At 45.2% G+C, this 27582-nt stretch overlaps 1 protein-coding gene and 1 pseudogene across 1 annotated transcript; both read left to right on the plus strand.

Moving 5' to 3' along the window:
- Positions 1-27582, plus strand: part of LOC144698002 (uncharacterized) — a 131125-nt pseudogene that overhangs the window by 48731 nt on the left and 54812 nt on the right.
- LOC144698500 (uncharacterized) lies at positions 707-26686 on the plus strand. The gene is made up of 2 exons (XM_078570439.1): positions 707-808; positions 26186-26686. The coding sequence occupies exons 1-2, from the start codon at positions 707-709 to the stop codon at positions 26684-26686; spliced, it is 603 nt and encodes a 200-aa protein (XP_078426565.1).

The raw sequence follows: 27582 nt of genomic DNA on the forward strand, positions 1-27582 counted from the left end.
CCCCCCGTTTCTTCCCCCTCCCTTTTGTTTGTTTTTTTTTTCAATAATTTATATAGATTCCTTTTCCCACCTATTTCCATTATTTTTAAATCTACAACTAATACCCTGTCAGTCTTTCCACCCCACCCCCACTAGAGCTGTACCTTGAGTATCCTGCCATCCATTCTTAATTAGCACTTTTCTTAGATAGTATCACCACCTTCAACACCTCTTTGATCCTTTTGTCTGTGACATCTTTTGATTATCTGCTCCTATCATTGCTTGCTTGTCCCCACAACTACCCCACCCTCAACTTCTCTCTCCCCCCGCCCCCCACCTTAAACCAGCTTATATTTCGCCCCTCTCCGAACTATACTTCAGTTCTGTTGAAGGGTCATGTTGGACTCGAAACGTCAACTCTTTTCTTCTCCGCCGATGCTGCCAGATCTGCTGAGTTTTTCCAGGTAATTCTGTTTTTGTTTTGGATTTCCAGCATCCGCAGTAGCTTTTTGTTTTTATATCAGTATGAAGTCTATGATATTCCAACTTCTCTTTAACTCTGAAGAGACATTAACTGTCTCTCCCTCTTACCACAGATGCTGTCAGGCCTGCTGAAGTTTCCCAACATTGTTTTTTGCCCCCTTCAAAGATGGCGGCCGCGCACACATTGTCCCCAATAAACATGGCGTCCACGCATGCGCCCTGTTGCACATTGCCCCCAATAAACATGGCGGCCGTTACCCGGGTCTGCAACTGGGAGAAAGCTGCCTGCTCGCTCGGTGCAAACGGGGAGACGGTTCCCCCTGGGACCGGGAAGTTCTTTTTCCAGGTTTGCGGATTACACAACATGTTTACGAAGCCGCCCCACCCACCAGCCGGACCCATTACTCCTTCCGCCCTGCCATTCACTTCCTTACCAATTGAGAATCAGAAAATGAAGCTTCTCTCCAGCGCCATTACTCACACTGCGCATGCTTCACTCCCATCCCGGCCCCGCCCCTCATTCACTCCGATTGGTTGGAGGACCAGCCGCTCCCGCTCGGTCCTCCAGTCTCGCCCCCTCTTCCTATTGGTCCGGAGCTGCCGTCAATCAGCCGGGCATTGTGACGGTTTCAGATGGTGAGCGCGGCCACAGACTCAGCCTGACTTGCTGATTCTTGGCAGCATTTTCTGTTTGGGAATTAGAGCTAGAGATGGATGGTCAGTTCCCTTCTTTGCTTCATGCGAGGTCTTCTTAACAGAGACTTTGTTTTCTTTCATGGAATAAAAGAGACAGTAGAACGTCGATACAAAATTGGCTGAGGGTAAGAAACTGAGACTAATGGTTAATGGGTATATTTTGGGGTGGAAGAAGGTTTGTCGGGGAGTTCCCCAGGGGTCGGTATTGAGACCCTTGCTTTTCCTGATACATATAAATGATCTACATCTTGGTGTGCAGAGGGCAATTTCAAAGTTTGTGGATGACACAAAACCAATTGTAAACCACAGACCCAATCCACGTTTGCTTGGGGGTCAAGCAAGGCTGGTTCAGCGCACTGACACTCTTCTCACTCTTCCTTGCTGCAATGCTCCATCTCACCCTCAGCAAGTTTCTCGGTGGAGTGGAGCTAAACTGCAGAACAAGCAGGAACCTGTTCAACCTCCGCCAACTTCAGGCCAGATCCAGGGTTGTCCCATCCTCTGTCATTGAGCTGCAGGATTTAGACAATGCCTGCGTCTGTGCACACCCTGAGGCCAAGCTCCAAGCCATCAACAGCACCTTCACTGAGAGCATGGGCCATACACTGAACATCAGCAAGACAAAGGCCCTCCACTAACCCAGTTATCAAAATCCAGAACGAGGCCTTGGACCACTCTCCAAACCTTGAGAGGCTACTGTCAACAAGAGCAGACATCGATGATGAAGTTCAGCAGACTTAATGTTTCAAGTCCATATGACCTTTCTTCAGCTCTGAAGAAGGGTCATACGGACTCGAAATGTTAACTTTGTTTCTCTCTCCACAGATGCTGCTCAACCTGCTCAGTTTTTCCAGCATTTTCTGTTTTTGTTGTCGTGAACCTTCACCGCTGTCCTTGTGCTTTTAGATGGTAGTGGTCGTGGGTTTGGAAGGCACTGTCAAAGGAGCCTTGGTGAATTCCTGCAGTGCCTCTTGTAGATGGTACACACACTGCTGCTATGGTGCATCAGTGGTGAAGGGAGTGAATGTTTGTGGATGTGGGGACAATCAAGTGGGCTGCTCCGTCTTGGATGGTGTCAAGCTTCTTGAGTGTTGTGCGAGCTGCTCTCATCCAGGCAAGTGGGGAGTATTCCATCACAATCCTGACTTGTGCCTAGTAGATGGTGGATAGTCTTTGGGGAGTCAGGAGCTGAGCTACTCATTGCAGGATTACTAGCCTCTGACCTGCTCTTGTAGCCACAGTATTTATATAGCTAGTCCAGTTCAGTTTTTGAATGGTAATCAATGGTAACCCCCCACGATGCTGATAGTGGGGGATTCAGTGATGGTAATGCCATTGAATGTCAGGGGCACTAGTTAGATTCTCTCTTGTTAGAGATGGTCATTTCCCGGCACTTGCTACTTGTCAGCCCAAGCCTGGATATTGTCCAGGTCTTGCAGCATTTGGACATGCACTGCTTCAATATCTGAGGAGTTACGAATGGTGCTGAACAATGTGCAACATCCCAAACATCCCCATATCTGACCTTATCATGGAAGGAAGGTCATTACTGAAGCAACGGATGATGGTTGGGCCAAGGACACTACACTGAGGAACTCCTGCAGTGATGTCCTGGAGCTGAGGTGACTGACATCTGACAACCACTACCTTCATCCTTTGTGCTAGGTCTGACTCCATCCAGCGGAGAGTTTTCCCCCTGATTCCCATTGACTCTAGTTGTGCTAGGGCTTCTTGATGCCACACTTGCTCAAATGTCACCTTGATGTCAAGGACAGCCACTCTCACCTCACCTCTGGAGTTCAGCTCTTTTGTCCAGATTTTAACCACGGCTGTAATGAGGTCAGGAGCTAAGTGGCCCTGGCGGAACCCAAACTGGGCATCAGTGAGCAGGTTAGAGCTGAGCAAATGCTGCTTGAAAGCACTGTTAATGACTCCTTCCATTACTTTACGGATCATCGAGAGTAGACTGATGGGGTAGAAATTGGCCAGATTAGATGTGCCCTGCTTTTTGTGTACTGGACATAGCTGGGCAATTTTCCACATAGCCAGATAGATACTAGTGTTGTATTGGAACAGCTTGGCTAGGAGTGCAGCAAGTTCTGGAGCACAAGCCTTCAGTACCATTGCTGGACTATTGTCAGCACCCATAGTCTTTGTACTATCCAGTGCCTTCAGCCGTTTCTTGACATCATGTGGAGAGAATTGAATTGGCTGAAGACTGTCATCTGTGATGCTGGGGATCTGCGGAGGAGGCTGAGATGGGGCATCTACTCGACATTTCTGGCTGAAGGTTGTAGCAAACGCTTCAGCCTTATCTTTTGCACTGGTGTGCTGGGTACCCCCATCGTTGAGGATGGTGATATTTGTGGAGCCTTGTGAGCTGTTTAATTGTTCACCATCATTCATGACTGTATGTTGCAGGATTGCAGAGCTTAGATCTGATCTGTTTGTTGTGGGATCGTTTAGCTCTGTCTATCACTTGCTTCTTATGCCGTTTGACACACAAGTAATCCTGTGTTGTCGCTTCACCAAGTTGACACCTCATTTATTTAGGTAGGCCTGGTGCTGCTCCTCCTCCTGTACTCTTCATTGAAGCAGGGTGGATCCCCTGGCTTGATGGTAATGATAGGGTGAAGGATATGCCGGGCATGAAGTTACAGATTGTGGTTGAGTACAATTCTGATGCTGCTGATGGCCCACAGCACCTCATGGATGCCTAGTCCTGAGTTGCTAGAGCTTCTTGAAATTGATCCCATTTAACACGGTAGTAGTGCTACACAACATGATGGGGGGTATGCTTAATGTGAAGGAGGTACTTAGTCTCCACAGTGACTGTGCGGTGGTCACTTCTACTGATCCTGTCATGGACAGATGCATCTGCGGCAGGCAGGTTGGTGAGGATAAGGTCATGTATGTTTTTCCCTCTTGTTTGTTCCCTCACCACCTGCTGCAGACACAGTCTAGTAGCTATATCCTTTAGGACTCGGCCAGCTTGGTCAGTAGTGGTGCTACCGAGCCACTCTTGGTGATTGAAGTCCCCCACCCGGAGTACATTCAGCGCCCTTGCGCCCTCAGTGCTTCCTCCAAGTGTTGTTCAACATTGAGGAGCACTGATTCATCAGGGAGGGATGGCAGTACGTGGTAATCAGCGGGAGGTTTCCTTGCCCATGTTTGACCTGATGCCAAGAGACCCACAAACGATGTTGAGGACTCCAAAGGCAACTCCCTCCCGACTGTACGTCACTGTGCTGCCACCTCTGCTGGTGATGGTGGTGTCTGGGACATTATCTGTGAGGATGACTGTTGCTTGACTAGTCTGTGGAGGCAGCTCTTTTGACACTCGCCCTCAGATGTTAGTAAGGAGGACTTTGCAGAGTCGACAGGGCTGAGTTTGCCATTGTCGTTTCCAGTGCCTAGGTCGATGCTGGGTAGTCCATCCAACTTCATTCCTTTTTTGAGACTTTGTAGCAGTTTGATACAACTGGGTGTCTTGCTAGGCCACCTCAGAGGACATTGCTGTGGAGTCACATGTAGATAGATTTCCTCCCCCTTAAGGACATTAGTGAACCGGATGGGTTTTTACAACAATCGACAATTGTTTCTTGGTCCTCATCAGACTTCTAAATCCAGATTTTTATTGAATGCAAATTCAAATTCCATGGTGTGATTTGACCCCGACTCCAGTGTCAATACCACTACAGCATCACCTCTCAGACTGGAAGGCCTGAGACATGACTGACTACAGAGATGTTGTTGCAAGGCTCAAAGTAGGGGGTAATGGAACTGATTTTACTGCTGGCTGTTTAAAGTGGTACAAATATCACTTCTGATCAACCAATCACAACTGCTCTTTGAAAGCAGCACGCCAGGCCGAATGGCCTCTTTCTTTGCTGGAACTTTCTGTCATTTTATGTTCCCCAACACCACGGATGCTCTTTCCCAGTCATTCTGCCATTTTCTAACCCATTCTATCGAAATGTACTTTGTTACCTTGTGTCCTGTCCTTCTGAAGTCAAGACCCGGAGTGAATTCAGTGAGAAATTTTCTTGTCATTTCCAGCAGGAGATTTGGAACCAGACCAGTTGAATGACAGTTTAAATGGTGCCGACCCTTCACTGCAGTTCATTGTGTTTTTGAGTGGATATGATTTCTGTTTGTTACAAAGTGCAGGATGATCTGATTAACTGACGGAGAAGGTTTGAAGTTCTGAATGACCCCCTCCCACTCCTTTGAAACAAAAACAAAAAATGCTGGAAAAACTCAGCAGGTCCGACAGCATCTGTTGGGAGAAAGACAGAGTTAACGTTTCAATTCCATATGATTCTTCTTCAGAGCCACACGGACTCGAAGCGTTAACTCTGTCTTTCTCTCCACAGATGCTCTCAGAGCTGCTGAGTTTTTCCAGTATATTTTGTTAATGTTTCAGATTTACAGCATCCGTAGTATTTTGCCTACTCATTTGACTTTGCTCTCGTTCAGTGGCAATACCAGTGAATGACATGATTAACAAACTTTATCAATGTGTTTGTGTGGTCGAACAACCTAAGGTGCTGGAGTACAACTCAGAGTTTCTATGGAAACTTGGGTTTGAATCCCAGCACTACGAAACATCCTGGTGATCTCTGTTTGGGGAACCGCAGCAGCTTCATTGGGACAAACTCACATTAAATCCAGGGCAATGTGCCTTTTTTTTGATAGGAAAAACGAGGAGAGACAACATAAATATGAGTTGCTGTGGGGAAAAGGCGGGGTGTGGAATTACAGTGGTTGAATCGCTCTTCCAGAGAGTCAGCATGTGAACGACATGCTGAATGTCCATCTGATGTAGCCGTCTATGATTTTATACAAACAGCAGTGACGTCAGTGCAGGTCCTGTGTTCACGATGGAGTGGATAAGGTGACAGGTTATGAATGCACTGGGGTCTCCACAGGTAGACTGGGATTCTGCCAACTACTCATCTTATCATTCCTTAATTTTACTGTGTGCCTGCAGAGTTAATTGTTGGTTAAATTGAATAAAAACCACGCAAAAACCTCCAGTTTTCTCCAACTTCCATTCGTCTGCAAGCATTCAGAAAAGTTGCAGCCTGAAATGGAACAAAAACGGAGCTAGGTTGGAGTTATGCTTGCTTTCTGGGTGTTTGTCTCTCCTTACAGACAAACCCATGTCCTCTGTCATTCTCGGTGTATATGTCTTTGTGTGTTCCTGTGTGTGTGTCAATGTGGTTGTTCCCCATTTTGCAATCCAAATATCCACGTTACATTTATGGCTTTATATTAAATGGCACAGGAACAATGAAGAGCAGTTTTAAAAGATGCAAGAGAAGGTTTATTTCTGTTTTATTTTTTGAGTGGAGACATTTCAGCTTCTAAGTGCCCAAAAGTTTCAAAGTGGAAGATGATGGAAATTGTCACTGAGCAACATTTAAACAGACAGACACCGAGTCCTTGTGGTCAAGTGGTTAAGGCAATGGACACATTGAGAGGATGAATTGGTAAATACAGATAGACCAAACTGCAATCCCTCGGACATTGGGAACTGTTTATACTGCTGGTGGACGTCTCAATGAACAGGAAAATAAAAGTTCAATCACAAATGTTACAGGAACGGATAGGTTATAATCACCAGGAAAGGCTGAACAGCCTTAAGCCCTTTTCTCTAGAAAAGAGAAGGCTGAGAGATGACTTGATAGAAATAGGATAAAGAATGGAGCTGGTAGCTAGGGAATGAAAACAATGGCTTCAATCTTCCCAATATTGAATTGAAGGAGATTTCTGCACATCCATCACTGGATATCAGACAAACGGTCTGATAATTTAACCATAGTGGAGAAGTGGAGAGAGGTGGTGGTGAGGTAGAGCTGGGCACTGTCAGCGTACATGTGATAACTGACACTGTGTTTTCAGATGATGTCGCTGTGGGGAGCATGTTGATGAGAAATAAGAAGAGGCCAAGGCTGGATCCTTTGGGGACACCAGAGCTAACTTTGGGAGTGGGAAAGGAAGACATTTCAAGTGAATCCCTGGCTATGATTAGATAGAGAAGCATGGAACCAGAAGAGAGCAGCCCCACCCAGCTGGACGACAGTGGAGAGGTGTTGGAGCAGAATGATGTGGTCAACATTGTCATAGGCTGCAGACAGATCGAGAAGAATGAGAAAAGATAGTTTACCTTTGTCACAGTCACATAGGATGTCATTAGTGGCTTTGATCAGAGCTGTTTCAGTACAGTGGCAGGGCAGAAACCTCATTGGAGGGATTCAGACAGGGAGTTCTTGGAAAGACAGACATGGGTTTGGGAGGTGTGAACATGTTCAAGGAGTTTGTAGAGGAATTGGGGATTGAAGATGGGTCAATACTTTGCCAGGACAGTAGAGCCAAGTAATTGTTTTTTGAGGAAAGGTTGATGATTTGAAGGAGAGAGGGATAGTACCAGAAGAGAGAGAACCGTGAACAATATCAGTCAACATGGGGAAGTTGGGGGATCAGCAGCTTTGTGGGAATAGGGTCAATGGAGCAGGAGATGGGTCTCATGGACAAGATGAGCAATGAGAAAGCAGGATGGGGGATGGGATCGAAACTAAAGAAAGATATGAGTTCACGGCTTGGACAAGGAGGAACGTTATAGAGACAGTTTGTCCCAGTGGGCGAGTGGGAGGGAGGGAAGCAGCAGATCAGATTGTCCCAATCTTAGTCACAAAGAAGCTCCATGAGCTCCTCACACTAGTTAGAGGTGAGGATGGAGGAGGCAGATGAGAGAGAGCCCTTCAAAAGGAACTAACTTGTGTTAGAGACATTGACAAGACTCGACATGCTGTATTTAACGCAAAGATATTTTACTTGACCTTATCCAGAACTTTAGCCCCTGTAACTGGGCTGGAGTTTATTAACAACAGCAGAAACAGACCCCAATGAACATGGTTCAGTCCTGGATGTGTTTAACAGCAAAATGCTGTTTGTTATTTGTGAACTCACTGGCGTCTCATCAATTGGGATGACCAGATGAGTCCCTTCCCACAGCTGAACGGCCTCTCCTCAGTGTGAATTCGCTGGTGTCTCAGCAAGTGGGATGACTGAATGAAACCCTTCCCACACTCAGAGCAGGTAAATGGCCTCTCCCCAGTGTGAACTAGCTGGTGTGTCAGCAGGTGGGATAACTGAGTGAATCCCTATCCGCACCTGGAGCAGGTGAATGGCCTCTCCCCAGTGTGTGCGCGCTGATGAGTTTCCAGCTGGGATGGATAATTGAATCCTTTCCTACAGTCCCCACATTTCCATGGATTCTCTCCAGTGTGACTGTGCTTGTGTTTTGACAGGTCGGATGATCGGCTGAAACCTCGTCCATACGCAGAACACGTGAACGGCTTCTCCCCACTGTGAAACGCATTTTTATCTTTCATGCTTAAAATCCGATGAAATTCAGGTTATGACAAATTGTGCAACATGGTCAGATCTGATGAAATGTTGGGTTTCCCGATTGAAAATCCTTGGGAAATAGTTTAAGACAAAAGTGAATGAGAGAGAACGCACAATAACACAAAAACAAGTTGTGAAATTGAGCTGAATGAATCTGGGAATTTGTGGGGGCGATACCAGGAAAAAGTGACCATGAAAACTCCTGGACTGTCATAAAAACCCAACTGGGTCACTAATGTCCTTCAGGGAAGGGAACCTTACAACTGGTCAGGGACTATCCAAGCACCAGCACCTATTAGGAGGAATAGAGAGGGAGATCGGAGAGGCAGGGGGTGAAAGATGGGGTTTTATGCATCTGCAATTCTACCAAAGTCTCCCAAACCCTCATTCTCCACCACTTAGAAGGACCAGGGTAACAGGTGAATGTGAATACCATCACCTCCAAATTCCCCTCCAAGTCACACACCATCTTGACTTGTCTGACATCCAGTACTGTGTGAACAAAAGTTTCCTCCATTTAAATTTTGGGAAGATTGAAGCCATTGTCTTCACTTCCTAAACATCAATGCCATCCATCTCTCTGACAACTTTGAGGCTGATCCAGGCTGTTCACAATCTTGGTGTTATATTTCATCCCAAGTTGAGCTTCTGAACACTTATCGCTAATTCTGCCTTTTTCCATCTCAGTAACTTTGCCTAACTTCACGCCTGCCTCAGTTCATCTGTTCTGAAACTCATCCATTCATTTTTTCCCTCTAAACTGGACAATTCCAAGCTGTCCATATAAAGATGGGGTCATTCAAAACTCTGCTTCTGGTGTCCTTGCTTGCAGTAAGGCTCATTCATCCAATGCCCTTGTTCTCACTGAGCTACATAGGCTCCTGGTTAAGCAACATATCAATGTTCAAATTCTCAACCTTGTTTTCAAATCCCTCAGTGACCTCGGCCCCTCACTATCTCTAGAATACCCTCAAATCTACATCCCTCCCAGGTGTCTGGGCTCATCCAATTCTGGTCTATTGAGCATCTCTGATTTCAACTGACCCACCATTGGTGGCCGTGCCTTCAGCTCCCCAGGCCATAAGCTCTAGAATTCGCTATTTAGACCTCTCTGCCTCTTCCTCATCCTTTAAGACTCTCCTTAAAACCTACCTCTTTGACCAAGCTGTTGATCATCTGCCGTGATATCTCCTGATGTGCTTCAGTGTTAAATATTCCAATATACTTTGGACCATTTTATTATATTTAGCATGCTATATAAATGCAGCTTGCTGTTGAATTGGACTTATATCATCATCATCAGTCAGTGATCCATCCAGCTCCATCTGGCCCACCATCGCCACACACCACCACTCCCCCCACCACTCCCCCCCCACACCCCACCACCCCCCAAACCACTTAGACAGTATAAATTTCATCACATTTCACTTTTCTTGAGTTCTGAAGGAAGGTCATATGGACTTGAAGCGTCAACTCTGTTTGTCTCTCTATAGATGCTGCTAGACCCGCTGAGTTCTTCCAGCATTTTCTGTTTTTCTTTCAGATTTCCAGCATCCGCAGTATTTTATTTTTATCGTACCATTGTGGGAGCACCTTCACCACAGTGACTGCAGTGGTTCAGGAAGAAGGTCCACCAACACCTGACCAACACACAACTGGGGATTAACAATATCTTGTTAGTGACACCAAATACCAAGAATGGAGTTAACAATAAATCTCTGATAAAAGGGCACTTTAGAAATACTTGTTTCCAAAACAACACCCTTAAATTGAATGGATAGTGTCCGTTTAGCAACTCGATCACCCCCAGAATCCACCTCCCGTCACAGTCTCACATTGGAAATTGCTGGGCTGTCTGGTTTCAGAAGTCCTCGGGGTTAAACCCAGCAGCTACTCCTCCAGCTACACTAAAGCTCAAAACTGATGCAGCAAAAAGATCCCCATTCAACACCCACCCTAATTCAAACCGGCTCCTAACTAGTCTGTCTGTGTTTCTGGACTCGGCTCCATAAAACAATAAAAAGAAAGCAAAGTACTGCAAGGCTGGATCTGAAATTAAGAGATAGACTATTTTAAATATCCAGCAGGTCAGGCAGCATGAACAGATTAAGAAACAGAAGTAGGGGCTCAGGTCGCTGACCTGCCTTCAGGCTGCACGAAAACTCTCGGCGATGGCCGCCGACTAATGGCGGGCAATGTTCCCACAATGCTATGCGCCCCGGAAACCGCTCTATCTAAAAGTTGTTAATTTCCTGTTGGAAGGTCGGTTGCCGCAATCGGCAGGTGGCAACTATGGCGCCGGGAGAGTCAAGGAGGTGAAGAACTGCAGCAAAATACAGGAGGACGATCACCCGCCATTATTACAGAACAATAAGCCTCGCATCTGCGCTTGCGCACACACACCAGGGCCGGGACTAACAACTGTCCCGCATCCAGAATCACCGGGACCTGCAGCCTGGAACTGGGAGTGGGAGAAGCGGGAAGAATGAGGAGAAACAATATAATCCAACACTGACAGCAACCTCCAATCCACCTCCATTCCCGGGATAGTGAGACAGAGTTTAGAAACACTCGCCAACACGACTCCAGTGAAACTTCCACGAGGAAAAGGGGGATCAGTGACTGTGCCTGCTCTGATATAGCCCCAGTCCTGTCACTCAAATCCCCCAACTCCGCCCAGTTCACAGCTCAACCTACCAGCTTGACCGGGCGGGGCCTAGGTGTGGGACAGTCCAAGGTGAGTCCTTCGTGTAACCAAGACAGTGGGGAGGGGTGACCTCCCACCCTGTGCTTTGTCCCAAATGGTTCCATCACCCCCTCCCCCAGGGCCCACTAAACACTGCATGCAGATGGCAGAACGACCTTGGAGATCCTCACTGACCTGCACAGGTACATTATGCTGCTCCCCACTCCCGATACACTCTGTAAACAAGTTGTTTTTCTTTTTTTCTGCTGCCCCTTCGCGTGAACATCTTGATTCATACAAGTTTTGTTTAAGACTTGTTTAATCTTGTTTAATTGCAGGGCTATGGGGCAAAGGCAGGGACGTGGCATTAGGTAAATTGTCCCTTCAGGGGGCTAACACAGACACGACTGGCTGAACGGCCTCCTTCTTTGCTGTAACCATTCCATGATTCTCTGACTTGCCTGTAACCCGCTGCTCCATTCAAAGTGTTTCCCACCTTCTGCTTTTGTCCCTGGCTCCCTGTTTAACCAAGTAATTCAGCCCCATTCCCCTGTTCACCCTGTGCAGTGTGTGTGTCAGACTTCCTCCGGACACCTGCCCCCGCCACCACCCCGGCCACTTCAACCATCAGTAGCTTTCTGCTTGTCTGGTTTTAGTTTAGATTTACAGAATTCCTGGATTTAGCTTCAAACTCGCCTTAATTGAAATCAGCAAAACTGAAAATTTTTGTCCCACACAACAGGATAGATTCTTTTGTTTAAAGTCAGAGCCAAAAATGCAGTTACTGTACTCAATTAAAGAGGCTCTTCATTTTATTCCGCACCAGACCAGCATCTAAAACAGTAAACATTATCCTCCCAGACCCAAATATAAAACAGTGAACATTATCCTCCCAGACCCGAATATAAAACAGGGAACATTACCCTCCCAGACCCGAATATAAAACAGTGAACATTATCCTCCCAGACCCGAATATAAAACAGTGAACATTATCCTCCCAGACCCGAATATAAAACAGTGAACATTATCCCCCAGACCCGAATATAAAACAGTGAACATGATCCTCCCAGACCCGAATATAAAACAGTGAACATTATGCCCAGACCCGAATATAAAACAGTGAACATTATTCCCCCAGACCCGAATATAAAACAGTGAACATTATCCCCCAGACCCGAATATAAAACAGTGAACATTATCCCCCAGACCCGAATATAAAACAGTGAACATTATTCCCCCAGACCCGAATATAAAACAGTGAACATTATCCCCCAGACCCGAATATAAAACAGTGAACATTATCCTCCCAGGACCGAATATAAAACAGTGAACATTATCCCCCAGACCTGAATATAAAACAATGAGACTGGAGTTTCATGAGACCGAGACTTCTGTTATCGATGTGGCACATTAATTTTGGACAATCTCTATCTTTACAAACTCTCAAAGTCTACAATCCCGACATGAATCTGAAAATGCTGGAATACCTCAGCAGGTCAGGCCTTCATCTGTCGCAATAGAAACAGAGTTAACGTGACAGCTCTGACCTTTCATCTGACCTGAGAATATATAGAAATGTAACAGTTCATTACCAGATCAAAAAGAGACACTTTGCAGACATTGGGAATCAAAATTTGAATTCAACAATTTCCTATCATAATCTCTGCCCTCGTTTGTTCCTTATTTCTTTGAGTCCTAGTTTTCCTTTCTTATTTCTCTTATTTTCCTCACATTGCATTCAGACTGTTGTTATCGTGCCATTCACACCGAATCGAGAAACAGCTTTTGTGTTTTTAATAGTCCCATTACCACTCCCTTTAACCTTGCATTATGAAACCTTTTGTCAGTTAATCTCTCCTACCCTGCAGCCTTTCATAGACCTTTCCTTCTGTTCCTCTTCCACCTCCCCCTTCACTGGCTCACAGACCTGAAACGTTAATTCTGTTTCTCTCTCTACAGATTCTTCCAGACCTGCTGAGTGTTTCCAGTTTTTACTCTTTTCATTTCCTGTTTTAAGCATTGCAGTAATTTTCGTTTCTCCATTCCAAGCACTCTACCTGACATTATTAATAATTCAATTCAGTTATTCATAAATTAATTTATCTGTACTTTATGTCTTGAAATCTGATTAATTATTGAGTTATTTATCAGTTATGTGTCTTTAAATTTAGTTACAATTTCACAACTCCTCACATTCTCCTCACGCTTCCTGGCACTAATATTAAATCCTCAGTAATCTTAAATGGAAGGGTCAGTCCAGCATTGACAGACCAGTCAGTTTAACCTCTGTGTGGGAAAGCATTTAGAAGCGGCAATTCAGGTTAAAATTAAGCCACTTGTACAATTTGTTCAGAACAATCGTGTTGAACTAAATTTCTTGAGTTTTTGATAAGGCAACAGAGAATGTTGATGAGGGTAACACGGTTGATGTGCACATGAACTGCTAAAAGGCATTTGATGCAATGCCAAGTAACAGGCTTGTCTGCAAAGTTTAAGTCCATGGGGCAGAGGCAGCATTGGCTGCGTGACAGGAAGCAACACGCATGGTGAACATGGAGCTCTGTTGAAGGGTCACGAGGACTCGAAACATCAACTCTTTTCTTCTCCGCCGACGCTGCCAGACCTGCTGAGTTTTTTCCAGGTAATTCTGTTTTCGTTTTGGATTTCCAGCATCCGCAGTAGTTTTTTGTTTTTATACGCATGGTGAACTGTTGCTTTTTCAAATTGAGGAAAAGTATACAGTGGGATCACAAGGGGTCGGTGGTCAGACCACTGATTTCTTGATATATATTAATGATCTCGACTTGTGTGTGCAGAGCAGCATTTCAAAATTTGCAAACGACACCAAATTTTCAAGTTGTCTTTACAGTGGGGAGAATGGTGATAAACCTCAAGAGGACACAGACAAGATGGTGGAATGGGCAGACAGGTGGCAGATAAAATTTCATTCAGAGAGGTGTGAAGTGATTCATTTTGGTATGAAGAACAAGGAGCGACAATATAAAATAAAGGATACAATTGTAAAAGGGTGCAGGAGCAGCGTAATCTGGGACTATATGTGCACAAATCATTGAAGATGGCGGGGCAGGCTGAGAAAGCAGTGAATAAAGCATGTGGAATCCTGGGCTTTATGAATACGGGAATAAAGTACAAAGTCAACCAAGTTAGAATAAACCTGAATAAAACACTGTTTTGGACCCAACTGCAGTATTGTGTCCAATTCTAAGCTTTAGGAAGAATGTGAGGCATTAGGGAGTGTGCAGGAAAGATCCACAAGAGGTTGGAACTTCAATTAGGTTCGGTGAAGTTAGGCTTGTTATGCTTATAAGGGGAACCATTCTCTTGCATCTTTTCTGGACCCTCTGTCTTCACTTGCTTCTGAAATTGTAGCCATTCAGTGGTGGTGGCATTAAAAACTTTCTTTCATGGAATGTGGGCAGGGACCGCATTTGTTGCCCTTGAAGCAAATGCTTGCCACACCATTTCAGAGGGCTATTAAGAGTAACCACATTTCAGTGTGGATCTGGAGTCACATGTAAGACCAGGTAAGGACGGCAGATTTCCTACCCGAAAGGACATTAGTGAACCGGATGGGTTTTTATAACAATCGACAATGGCTGAATTGTCACCCTTATTGAGACTCGCTTTCAATTCCAGATTAAATAATTGATTTTTAATCCCGCCAGCTGCTGTGGTGGGATTTGAACCCCGTGTCCCCAGAGCATCAAGCTGGTTTTCTGGATTATTAGTCCAGTAACATTCCCACCGTCTCCTCCAATATATATATATTTTATATATACATTGTTTTATCATGTTCCCACGTTTCAGTAACAAATGTTGAAATGTCTGCTCCACACCCACAGGCTTTCATCTGTTTAAAGTCACAAACAGAAACGTCCAGTTTTCCCCTGGAGTTTGAGACAAATCAGTTTTCAGAATGATGCAGAGTTTCAGCCAATGAGGGAGAGCCGGGCTCAGCCCCTCCCCTCATTCACTTTGATTGGCTGGAGGAGCAGCTGCTCCCATTCTACTCCTCCTATTGGTCCGGAACTGCGATAACTCAGCCGGGCATTGTGAGCTGACAGGTGAGAGGTCAGTGTCGGGGGGCGGGGTTTACAAATCCCGAATGCAGCCCCAGAGCCGAATCTGAACCAATGAACATTCTCCACTCTCACCATCCGCCGCTTCCGACTTCTCTCCGGCACCAACCTCCAGCAAAGAGAGCAGGAGGCTCCGAGCATGCGCTATCGACCCGGACAATCCGCGGCAGATAGAGCTGTTTCTGAGGCGCATGGGATTATGGGTATTCCGGCCGCCATTAGAGACCCAGTCTCAGTTAATCTTTGTCTGAATCTGGGAAAGCAAGGGGAAGATTCTGTTCGCATCTGTGGAAAGAAATAAAAAATAATTAATGTTACGGACTCGAAACGTTAACAGATTTTTTCTCTCTCCACATATACTGTTAGGCCTGCTGAGTTTTTCCAGCATTTTCTGTTTTTGTTTCAGGCTTCCAGCATCCGCAGTATTTTGCTTTTACTTTAAAGTTGTGAAGTCACCTGAGCCAAGTGAGATGCACCGAAGGGAGAAATAAGAGTGGAAGTTACAGAGGCATTGACCATAATATATCATTGTGCCTTAGACTCAGGTGCCGAAGGACTAGAAAATTGCAAACGTTCCACCCTTGTTCAAAAATAGGTGTAAGGATAAGCCCAGAAACTGCAGGCCAGTTAGTTTAACTTCAGTGGTGGGAAACTTCGAGAAATTATAATTTGGACGAAGTTAACACTCACATGGACAAATGGAGGTTAATTAAGGGAAGACACCATGGACTTCTTATGGGAAAATAATGTTTTATTAACTTCCTGGAGTTTTTTGAAGAGGTAACAGAGAGGGTTGATGAGGGCAATGCTGTTGATGTGGTGTACATGGACTTTCAAAAGGCGTTTGGTACAGGGCTGCACAACAGACTTTTACGCAAAGTTATAGCTCATGGAATAAATGGGACAGTAGCCACATGGATACGGAATTGGCTCAGTGGAAGGAAACAGAAAGTAGTGGTTAATGGATGTTTTTCAGGCTGGTGCAAGGTTTGTAATGGTGTTCCCCAGGGGTCAGTGTTGGTACTCGGGCATTCCCTGATATATATTAATGACCTAGATCTTGATGTAAAGGGAAACATTTCAAAGTTTTCAGAAGATGCAAAACGTTGAAGCATTGAGAACAGTGATGAGGACAGTGCAGAACTTCAAAAAGAAATTGACAAGTTGGTGGAATAGGGCAATCGTGTGGAAGATGAAGTTCAATGCAGAGAAATGTGAGGTGATACATCTTGGTAGAAAGAACATGAAGGGCAACATAAATTAAGGGGCACAACTCCAAACGGGTTGAAGGAGAAAGGAACCTGGGTGTATATGCCCATAAGTCATTGAAAGTGGCAGGAGAGTCATTGAGAGGGTGTTTATTAAAATATACAGTATCCTGGGATTACTCATAGGGGCATAGAGTACAAGAGCAAGGAGGTTATGTTGAATTTATATAAGTCACTAATTTGGCCTCAGGTGGTTTATTGCATCCATTTCTGGGCACCGCACTTCAGGAAGGATGTGAATGCATTGGAGAGGGCACTGTAAAGATTCGCAAGCCTGGCTCCTGGGAGGAAGAACAGTGCTTAGGAAAGTGAATTGGAGAAATCAGGACTGTTTTCATTAGAGAAAATAAAGTTTAGAGGAGATTTGATAGATGTTTTCAAGTGGGGGCTGGACAGAGCAGATAAGGAGAAACTGTTTCCACCGATCAAAGGACTGAGAACAGTTTTAAAGTGATCAGTAAAAGAATCAACAATGATATGAGGAAAAGCTTTTCACGCAGGGTCTGGAATGCTTTTTGTGGGAGTGTGGTGGAGGCAGGTCCAATTGAAGCATTCAGGAGGAAATTAGGCTGTTATCCGAAAAGGAAAAATGTACAGGTTTATGGTGAAAAGGCAGAAGAATAGGACTGGGTGAATTGCTCATTTGGAGAGCCAGTGCAGACACGATGGTCCAAATAGCCTCCTTCAGCGCCAAACCAAATCAGTGATGCGGTAAAAATTGATAATATTCGATAAAAATAAAAATTGAATTGAATGTGTTAGAGATATCAAAACGACTCAATACACTGTGTTTAATGCAAAACTGATTTATTTGAATTACATACAGAATCTGTAACTAGGCTGGAGTTTATTAACATCAGCAGAAACACACTTCAATGAATATGCTTCGGACAAAAATATCATTGGCAACTAAATCCAACAAGAGCAGTTACTTGTGAACTCGCTGGTGTCTCACTAGACTTGATAAGGGTACAAATCCCTTCCCACACTCGGAGCAGGTGAATGGTCTCTCCCTGGTGTGAACTCGCTGGTGTTGTAAAAGATGGAATGACTGAGTGAATCCCTTCCCACACTCGGAGCAGGTAAATGTTCTCTCCACAGTATGAAACCGCTGGTGTCTAAGTAGATAGAATGACTGAGTGAATCCCTTCCCACAATCAGAACAGGTAAATGGTCTCTCCCCAGCGTGAACTCGCTGGTGTCTCAGTCGGTTGGATGAATCAGAAAATCCCTTTTTACACACTATGCAGGAAAACGGTCTTTCCCCAATGTGAACTCGCTGATGCTTCAGTCGGGAGAATGAATAAGTAAATCTCTTCTTGCACACAGAGCAGGTAAATGGTCTCTCCCCAGTGTGAACTTGCTGGTGTCTCAGCAGGCTGGATGACTGAGTGAATCCCTTCCCACACTCGGAGCAGGTGAATGGCCTCTCTGCAGTGTTAGTGAGCTGATGAATTTCCAGCTGGGATGGGTAATTGAATCCCTTCCCACAGACCCCACATTTCCATGGATTCTCTCCAGTGTGACTGCGGCTGTGGTTCGACAGGGCAGATGATTGGCTGAAGCCTCGTTCACACACAGAGCATGTGTACGGTTTCTCCCCACTGTGAACAGGGCTCTTAAAATCCATATTTAAAATACGATGATTTGTGGGTTACGATAAATTGGGTGACACCATCAGATCCTGACGTTATGTTGGCTTTGAGATTACGGACTGCAAACCCTGTGAAAATAGTTTAAAACAGGCAAAAGGGAGTGAGAGAGAACCCACAAAAACACAAAGGCAGGGTGTGAAATTGAGCTGTATGTGTGGGGCCGGCACAAGGAAAAAGTGACCACGAAAGCTGCTGCATTGTCATAAAAACTCAACTTGTTCACCAATATCCTTCTGGGAAGGGAACCTTCCACCCAGTCTGTGCCCACTCAACTCTACCAGAACTTTGGCAGAATCTCCCAATCCCTCATCCTCCACCCCTTAGAAGGACCAGGGTAGCAGGTAAATCACCTCCAAGTCACACGCAGCCCTGACTTGCCCGACATCCAGTGCTGGATGAACAGGAATTTCCTCCATTTAAATGTTGGGAAGACTGAAGTCATTATCTTCAGTCTCTGCTACAAACTCCACTCCCTAACCATCAATACCATCCATCTCTCTTGCAACTTACGAGGCTGAACCAGACTGTTCACAATCTTGGTGTCATATTTTCACCCCAAGCTGAGCTTCTGACTTCGTATTGCGAAGACCATCTCTTTCCACCTCAGTAACTTCACTCCTGCCTCAGCCCATCTGCTGCTGAAAGTCATCAATTCCTTTGTTACCACCAAACTGGACCATTCCGAGCCAGCCACATAAACAATGGGGGTCATTTAAAACTCTGTTTCCCGTGTCTTTGCTCGCAGTAAGTCTCGATCATCCAACACCTCTGTGCTCAGTGTGCTACATAGGCTCTTCGTTAAGCAGCACCTCAATGTTCAAATTCTCATCCTTGTTTTCAAATCCTTCAGTGACCTCGTCCCTCACTATCTCTATCATATCCTCCAATCTCCATCCCTCCCAGATATATGGGCTCATCTAATTCAGGCCTGTTGAGCATTCCTGATTTTAATTGACTCACTATTGGTGACCGAGCCTTCAGCTGCCCGGGCCATAAGCTCTGTCATTCCCTACTTAGACATCTCTGCCTCTCTCTCTTATCCTTTCAGACTCTCTTGAAATCCTACCTCTTTGATCAGGCTATTGATCATTTGCCCTGATATCTCCTCATGTGCTTCAGTGTTAAATATTCCAGTATAATATTCCAGCGAAATACTTTGGAACGTTTTATTCCAATCAGTGTGCTACATAAATGCAACTTGTTGTTGTTGATTTGGACATTTATCATCGCTCAGTGAAAATCCTGTAACTTCTTACCAATCAGCATTGTGGGAGCACCTTCATCACAGTGACTGCAGCGATTCAGGAAGAAGGCCCACCAACACCTGACCAACAGACAACTGGGGATTGACAATATCTGCTGGTCTTGTTAGTGACACCAAATACCAAGAATGGAGTTAACAAAAAAAATCTCGGATAAAACGGGACCGCAGAAATACTTGTTACTAAAACAACACTCTTAAATTGAATGGACAGTGTCTGTTTGTCAAACTGATCTCCCCCAGGATCTACCTCCCTTGACAGTCTCACACTGGAAATTGCTGGGTCCGACTGGGTTGCAAACTCCTCGGGGTTAAACCCAGCAGTTTCTCCTCCATCACAAAACTGATGCAACAAAAAAAGTCCCCTATCCAACACCCACCCTAATTCAAACCGGCTCCTAATTGGCCTGTCTGTGTTTCGACACTCGGTTCTAAAAAACAATACACGAAAGCAAAGCTCTGCAAGGCTGGATCAGAAATTAAGAGATAAAATATTTTAAATATCCAGCAGATCAGACAGTATGAACAGATAAAGAAACATAAATTGGGGCTCAGGTCGCTGACCTGCCTTCAGGCTGCACGATAACTTTCGGCGACGGCCGCCGACTAATGGCGGGAAGTGTTCCCACAATGCTATGCGCCCTAGAAACCGCTCTAACTAAAAGTTGTTAATTTCCTGATCGAAGGCCGATTACCGCAATCGGCAGGTAGCAACTTTGGCGCCGGGAGAGTCAAGGAGGTGAAGAACTGCAGCAAAATACCGGAGGACAATCACCCGCCATTATTACAGAACAAGAAGCCGCGCATCTGCGCTTGCGCACCCACATCAGGGCCGGGACTAACAACTGTCCCGCATCCAGAATCACCGGGACCTGCAGCCTGGAACTGGGAGTGGGAGAAGCGGGAAAAATCAGGAAAAACAATATAATCCAACACTCACAACAACCTCCAAACCACCTCCATTCCCGGGATAGTGAGACAGAGTTTAGAAACACTCACCAACACGATTCCAGTCAAACTTCCACGAGGAGAGGGGGAGCAGTGACTGTGCCTGCTCTGATATAGCCCCAGACCTGTCACTCAAACCCCGCAACTCCGCCCAGTTCACAGCTCAACCTACCAGCTTGCAGCTTCCTGCACCTTGACCCCGCCCGGCCCAGGTGTGGGACAGTCCAAGGTGAGTCATTTGTGTTATCAGGACAGTGGGGGAGGGGTGAGCTCCAGCCCTGTGCTGTGTCCCAAATGGTTCCATCACCCCCTCCCCCAGGGCCCACTAAACACTGAATGCAGACGGCTGATGGACCTTGGGGATCCTCACTGGCCTGCACAGGTACATTATGCTGCTCCCCACCCCCGATACACTCTGTAAACAAGTTGTTTTTCTTTTTTTCTGCTGCCCCTTCACGTAAACATCTTGTTTCATACAAGTTTTGTTTGAGACTTGTTCAGGGCTTTGGGGCAAAGGCAGGGACGTGGCATTGGGTAAATTGTCCCTTCAGAGGCCTAATACAGACACGACTGGCTGAATGGCCTCCTTTTGCTGCAACTATTCTATGATTCTCTGACTTGTCTCCATCCCGCTGCTCCACTCAAAGTGATTCCCACCTTCTGCTTTTGTCCCTGGATCCCTGTTTAACCAAGTAATTATCTCTGCCCTCATTTGTTCCTTATTTCTTTGAGTCCTAGTTTTCCTTTCTTATTTCTCCCATTTGCTTCAGGTGCATTCAGACTGTTGTTATCGTGCCATTCACACCTAATCTAGAAACAGCTTTTATGTTTTTAATTGTCCCATTACCACTCCCTTTGACCTTGCATTATGAAGCCTTTTGTCAGTTAATCTCTCTCGCCCTGCAGCCTTTCATAGACCTTCCCTTCTGTTCCTCTTCCACCTTTCAATGGCTCACAGACCTGAAACGTTAATTGTGTTTCTCTCTCTACAGATTCCTCCAGACCTGCTGATTGTTTCCAGTTTTTAATCTTTTCATTTCATATTTTAAGCATTGCAGTAATTTTCGTTTCTCCATTCCAAGCACTCTACCTGACATTATTAATAATTCAATTCAGTTATTCATAAATTAATTTATCTGTACTTTATGTCTTGAAAACTGATTATTTATTGAGCTATTTATCAGTTATTAGTGTCTTTAAATGTTACAATTTCACAACTTTTCACGATTTCCCCACACTTTCTGGCACTAATATTAAATCCTTAGTAATCTTAAATGGAAGGGTCAGCCCAGCATTGACAGACCAGTCAGTTTAACATCTTGTGTGGGAAAGCATTTAGAAGCGGCAATTCAGGTTAAAATTAGGTCACTTGTACAATTTGTTCAGGACAATCGCATTGAACTAAATTTCTTGAGTTTTTGATAAGGCAACAGAGAATGTTGATGAGGGTAACACGGTTGATGTGCACATGAACTGCTAAACGGCATTTGATACAGTGCCAAGTAACAGGCATGTCAGCAGAGTTAAAATCCATCGGGCAGAGGCAGCATTGGCTGTGTGACAGGCAACAACATGCATGGTGAACGGTTGCTTTTTCAAATTGAGGAAAAGTATACAGTGGGATCACAAGGGGTCGGTGGTCAGACCACTGATTTCTTGATATATATTAATGATTTAGACTTGTGTGTGCAGGGCTGCATTTCAAAATTTGCAAACAACACCAAATTTTCAAGTTGTGTTTACAGTGGGGAGGATGGTGATAAACCTCAAGAGGACATAGACACGATGGTGGAATGGGCAGACAGGTGGCAGATAAAATTTCTTTCAGAGAGGTGTGAAGTGATTCATTTTGGTAGGAAGAGCAAGAAGTGGCAATATAAAATAAAGGATACAAGTGTAAAAAGGTGCAGGAGCAGTGTAATCTGGGGCTTTATGTGCACAAATCATTGAAGATGGCGGGGCAGGCTGAGAAAGCAGTGAATAAAGCATGTGGAATCCTGGGCTTTATGAATACGGGAATAAAGTGCAAAATCAACCAAGTTAGAATAAACCTGAATAAAACACTGCTTTGGACCCAACTGCAGCATTGTGTCCAATTCTGAGCTTTAGGAAGAATGTGAGAGTGTGCAGGAAAGATTCACAAGAGATCGGAACTTCAATTAGGCGAGGTGAAGTTGGTTTGTTATCCTTGGAAGGGGAACGGTTCCCTTGTACCTTTTCTGGACCCTCTGTCTTCACTTCCTTCCGAAATTGTAGCCATTCAGTGGCGGTGATGTTAAAAACTTTCTTTCATGGAATGTGGGCAGGGACAGCATTTGTTGCCCTTGAAGCAAGTGCTTGCCACACCATTTCACTATTAAGCGTAACCACATTTCGGTGTGGCTCTGGAGTCACATGTAAGACCAGGTAAGGACAGTAGATTTCCTTCCCAAAAGGGCATTAGTGAACCAGGTCGGTTTTTATGACAATCGACAATGGCTGAATCGTCGCCCTTATTCAGAATCGCTTTCAATTCCAGATTTAATAATTGATTTTTAATCCCACCAGCTGCTGTGGTGGGATTTGAACCCCTGTCCCTAGAGCATCAAGCTGGTTTTCTGGATTATTAGTCCAGTAACATTCCCACTGTGGCACCGTCTCCCCTAATATATAATTTTATTTATTTGTAGCCAACAGTTGAGTATTTGTCAGTATTTTGTTCCATGTGGTTTCTATTCGGAGTTTCAGACAGTTTCTGTGCCAAGTGGACGAGGTGTTTAAAGTTCATTCATTTGCCCCTTTTCCATCTCCAGGTCCGGGAAAGACACAGAGAATAATGTCCCCTCATTAAGTATCTATTGACGAGACTGAGATGGACAATTCCCACTCCCCATCTTTCCGGTGGATAATGGATGTTCTGTCACATTCAGGTTTATCTATAATTTCATCTCTAATTTTATTTAGTTTTTTTATTTTTATCCCCGAGACCCTGACCCAGGATAACGGCCGCCATCTTTTTTCAGGAGGTAGTAGGGCGCATGCGCGGCCATCTTGTTCCTGCAACAGTGAGTGGGCGGGGCTCCACGGTCCCGTTGCCCAACAGGGTCCTGGTGCCCGGGGAAATGCAAATGGTAGACGGGGGGACAGGGTTTTAAGCAGCTTTACCCACTCCCAGGCTGCAGGTGATGTTTGCGGCCTAGAGGAGTCCATGGGCCATGTATATGTTCAGAGTGAGAGGCTGCAGCCCCTATGGGGCTGATTCGCAGACTTTGGTGACACTTCAGCCCCACAATCCTAATCTCTGGTTGCCCAGTGTAGGAGGGATGGGGAGAGGGGCTGCGGTAAGACAGCGAATCTTTTCCTGTAACTGTTCATGTGCCTGTTTAAAACAGGAATTTGTAGATCCAGGATGGGTGACACACATGGGGGTGGTTATACTGGCTGCCGATCTCTCTTCCGTGGTCTTGTCCGTGCCCTGGTGTCCCTGGAGAGGGAACATGCGGTGTCCACCGGTAAGCTTGACACCTTCCACATCCAGTGGGCACCTGAGGGTACAGAGTGTCTCACAGGCACTGGAAACAACGTCCTTGTTTAGTTATTAAGATTTCCTTTGCTTTTATTGGGACTTTGTTGCTGATTTGAACTTCCTTCAGTTTGATTGGACCATATGTTTGGGGAAAGAATGTTCCAAAGAAACTCGAATTTTCTGTTTTGAATTTCTATCCTGTAATTACAGTGATGGTTTTTGTAAACTCCTTTTACAGGGTACAAGAGGGAGATGATTTGCAGATAGGACACTAAAACCAAATATCAGATCAAGATCTGACAATGTCACTCGATTAACCAGGAAACAAAAAAACATAGAAAATAGGAGCAGGAGTAGGCCATTCGGCCCTTCGATCCTGCTCCGCCATTCATTATGATCATGGCCGATCATCCAACTCAATAGCCTGCTCCCGCTTTCTCCCCATATCCTTTGATCCCTTTCGCCCCAAGAGCGATATCTAACTCATTCTTGAAAACATACTATGTTTTGGCCTCAACTACTATCTGTGGTAACGAATTCCACAGGCTCACCACTCTCTGGGTGAAGAAATTTCTCCTCATCTCAGTCCTAAATGGTCTACCCTGTATCGTTAGGCTGTGACCCCTGGTTCTGGACTCCCCCACCATTGGGAAAACTTTTTCCTGCATCTATCCTGTCTAGTCCTGATAGAATTTTCTCGATTTCCATGAGATCCCCCCTCATTCTTCTGAACTCCAGTGAATATAATCCTAAACGACTCAATCTCTCCTCATATGTCAGTCCTGCCATCCCAGGAATCAGTCTGGTAAACCTTCGCTGCACTCCCTCTATAGCAACAAAATCCTTCCTCAGACAAGGAGACCAAAGCTGCACACAATATTCCAGGTATGGTCTCACCAAGGCCCTGTATAATTGCAGCAAGACACCCCTGCTCCTGTACTCGAATCCTCTCGCTATGAAGGCCAACATACCATTTGCCTCCTTTACCGCCTGCTGCACCTGCATGCTTACCTTCAGCAACTGGTGTACGAGGACACCCAGGTCTCGTTGCACATTCCCCTCTCTCAATTTATAGCCATTCAGATAATAATCTGCCTTCCTGTTTTTGCTACCAAAGTGGATAACCTCACATTTATCCACATTATACTGCATCTGCCATGCATCTGCCCACTCACTCAGATTGTCCAAATCACACTGAAGCATCTCTGCATCCTCCTCACAGCTCACCCTCCCACCCAGCTTTGTGTCATCTGCAAATTTGGAAATATTACATTTAATTCCCTCACCTAAATCATTAATAAATATTATGAAAGCTGGGGTCCCAGCACAGATCCCTGCGGTACCCCACTAGTAACTTCCTGCCATTCTGAAAAAGACCCGTTTATTCCTTCTCTTTGTTTCCTGTCTGCCAATCAGTTTTCTTTCCATCTCAATACACCATCCCCAATCCCATGTGCTCTAATTTTACACGCCAATCTCTTATGTGGGACGTTGTCGAAAGCCTTCTGAAAGTCCAAATAAACCACATCCACTGGCTCCCCCTCATCAACTCTACGAGTTACATCGTCGAAAAATTCCAGTAGATTTGTCAAGCATGATTTCCCTTTCGTAAATCCTTGTGGACTCTGTCCCATTCTGCCACTGTTTTCCAAGTGCTCAGCTACTGAATCTTTTATAATGGACTCTAGAATTTTCCCTACAACTGACGTCAGGCTGACTGGTCTATAATTCCCGACATTGGACTGAATAACATTGATCTTTGACTGTGGAAGGAGAAATATTTGTCTGTTCTGTCTGTGGGAAAAGATTTCAAACATCAGTGTGACTGGAAAACCACCGAGACACAGACACACCCGAGTGAAAGTGCTCCAGCGAACTGACTCTAGAAGGAGCTTTAACCTGTTACACCAACTGAAAAAAAACATTTCACCATTCACAGCAGGGAGAAGTATTCTGACTGTGGACAAGGATTCAACTGATCGTCCAACATGGAGAGACATAGGTCACCGACACCATGGAGAGACCACGGAAATGTGGGGACTGTGGGTTAGGATTCAGATCCCCATCTGAGCTGGAAACTCATCAGCGCACTCACACTGGGGAGAGGCCGTTCACCTGCACTGACTGTGGGAAGGGATTCACTCAGATAAGTACCCTCACTTCACATCAACTTGTTTACTCTGACAAGAGACCTTTTAAATGTTCTGACTGTGAAAATTGCTTTAATAGCAGAAAGATTCTGCTGACATATCAGCGAGTTCACACTGGGCAGAAACCATTCAACTGCTCCAAATGTGGGAAGAGATTCACTCAACTAACCCAGCTCACTTCACATCAATGTGTTCACTCTGAAAAGAGACCTTTTAAATGTGCCGACTGTGTGAAAAGCTATAAAAGCAAAATGGATCTGCTGACACACCAGCGAGTTCACACTGGAGAAAGGCCATTGACCTGGTCCGTGTGTGGGAAGGGGTTCATTCACCCATCCCTCCGGCTAAAACACCAGCGAGTTCACACTGGAGAGAGACTGTTCAACTGCTCCATGTGTGGGAAGGGATTTATTCACCCACCCCTCCGGCTGACACACCAGCGAGTTCACACTGGAGAGAGACTGTTCACCTGCTCCGTGTGTGGGAAGGGATTCAGTCATTCATCCACCCTGCAGACACACCAGTGTATTCACAAGTGACTCCCAGTGTTGGACTCTGCTGTTAATCACATCCAGGACTGAACAATGCTCTGTCCGACAGCTGGCGTTTGTTTCTGCTGATGTTAATAATCCCTGTAACTGGGCTGGAGTTTAATATTCTGGATAAAGTTTAAATAAATCAGCTTTGTGTCAGACATTGTCGACATATTAGTAGAGGCATTGAATGCAAGAGCAGGGACGTTTTGATGGAGCAGTATAAAGAATTAGTTAGGCCACATTTGGAGTAGTCTGTGCAGTTCTGTTTGCCACACTACAGGAAGGACGTGAATGCACTGGAGAGGGTGCAGAGGAGATTCACTCAGGATGTTGCCTGCGCTGGAACATTTCAGCTATGAAGAGAGACTAGATAGCCTGGGGTTGTTTTCCTCAGAGCAGAGAAGGCTGAGGGGGGACCTGATAGAGGTGCACAAAATTATGAGGGGCATAGATAGGGTGGATAGGAAGAATTTTTTCTCTTTAGTGGAGGGGTCAATACTCAGGGGGTATAGATTTAAGGTAAGGGGCAGAAGGTTTCGAGGGGATTTGAGGATTTTCTTTTCACCCAGAGCGTGTGGGCTATCTGGAACCTGCCAGCAAAGCTTACATCCCGAGAATGAATTTTAAAAGAAAGACAACGCTTTCATCCCAGAAATCAACTGAGTGAACCTTCCCTGAAATGCTTCTAATACAACTCTATCCATCCTCAAGATTATCCCATAACTATGTTATCATAAGGTGCGAATGGTACGAGCTGGAACTTGGTCTTTGTTATTTTTCAATCCATTTGCTAACAGAATCTCCCCCTCCCATCCCCAGATTCAGACAATGATTAACTGAGACTCAGTCTCTAATGGCGGCCTTAAAAGTGGATAAATCCCCAGGCCCAGGTGAAATGT

This window comes from Cetorhinus maximus, chromosome 23, assembly GCF_964194155.1.
Source record: "Cetorhinus maximus chromosome 23, sCetMax3.hap1.1, whole genome shotgun sequence".
Classification (NCBI taxonomy): domain Eukaryota; kingdom Metazoa; phylum Chordata; class Chondrichthyes; order Lamniformes; family Cetorhinidae; genus Cetorhinus; species Cetorhinus maximus.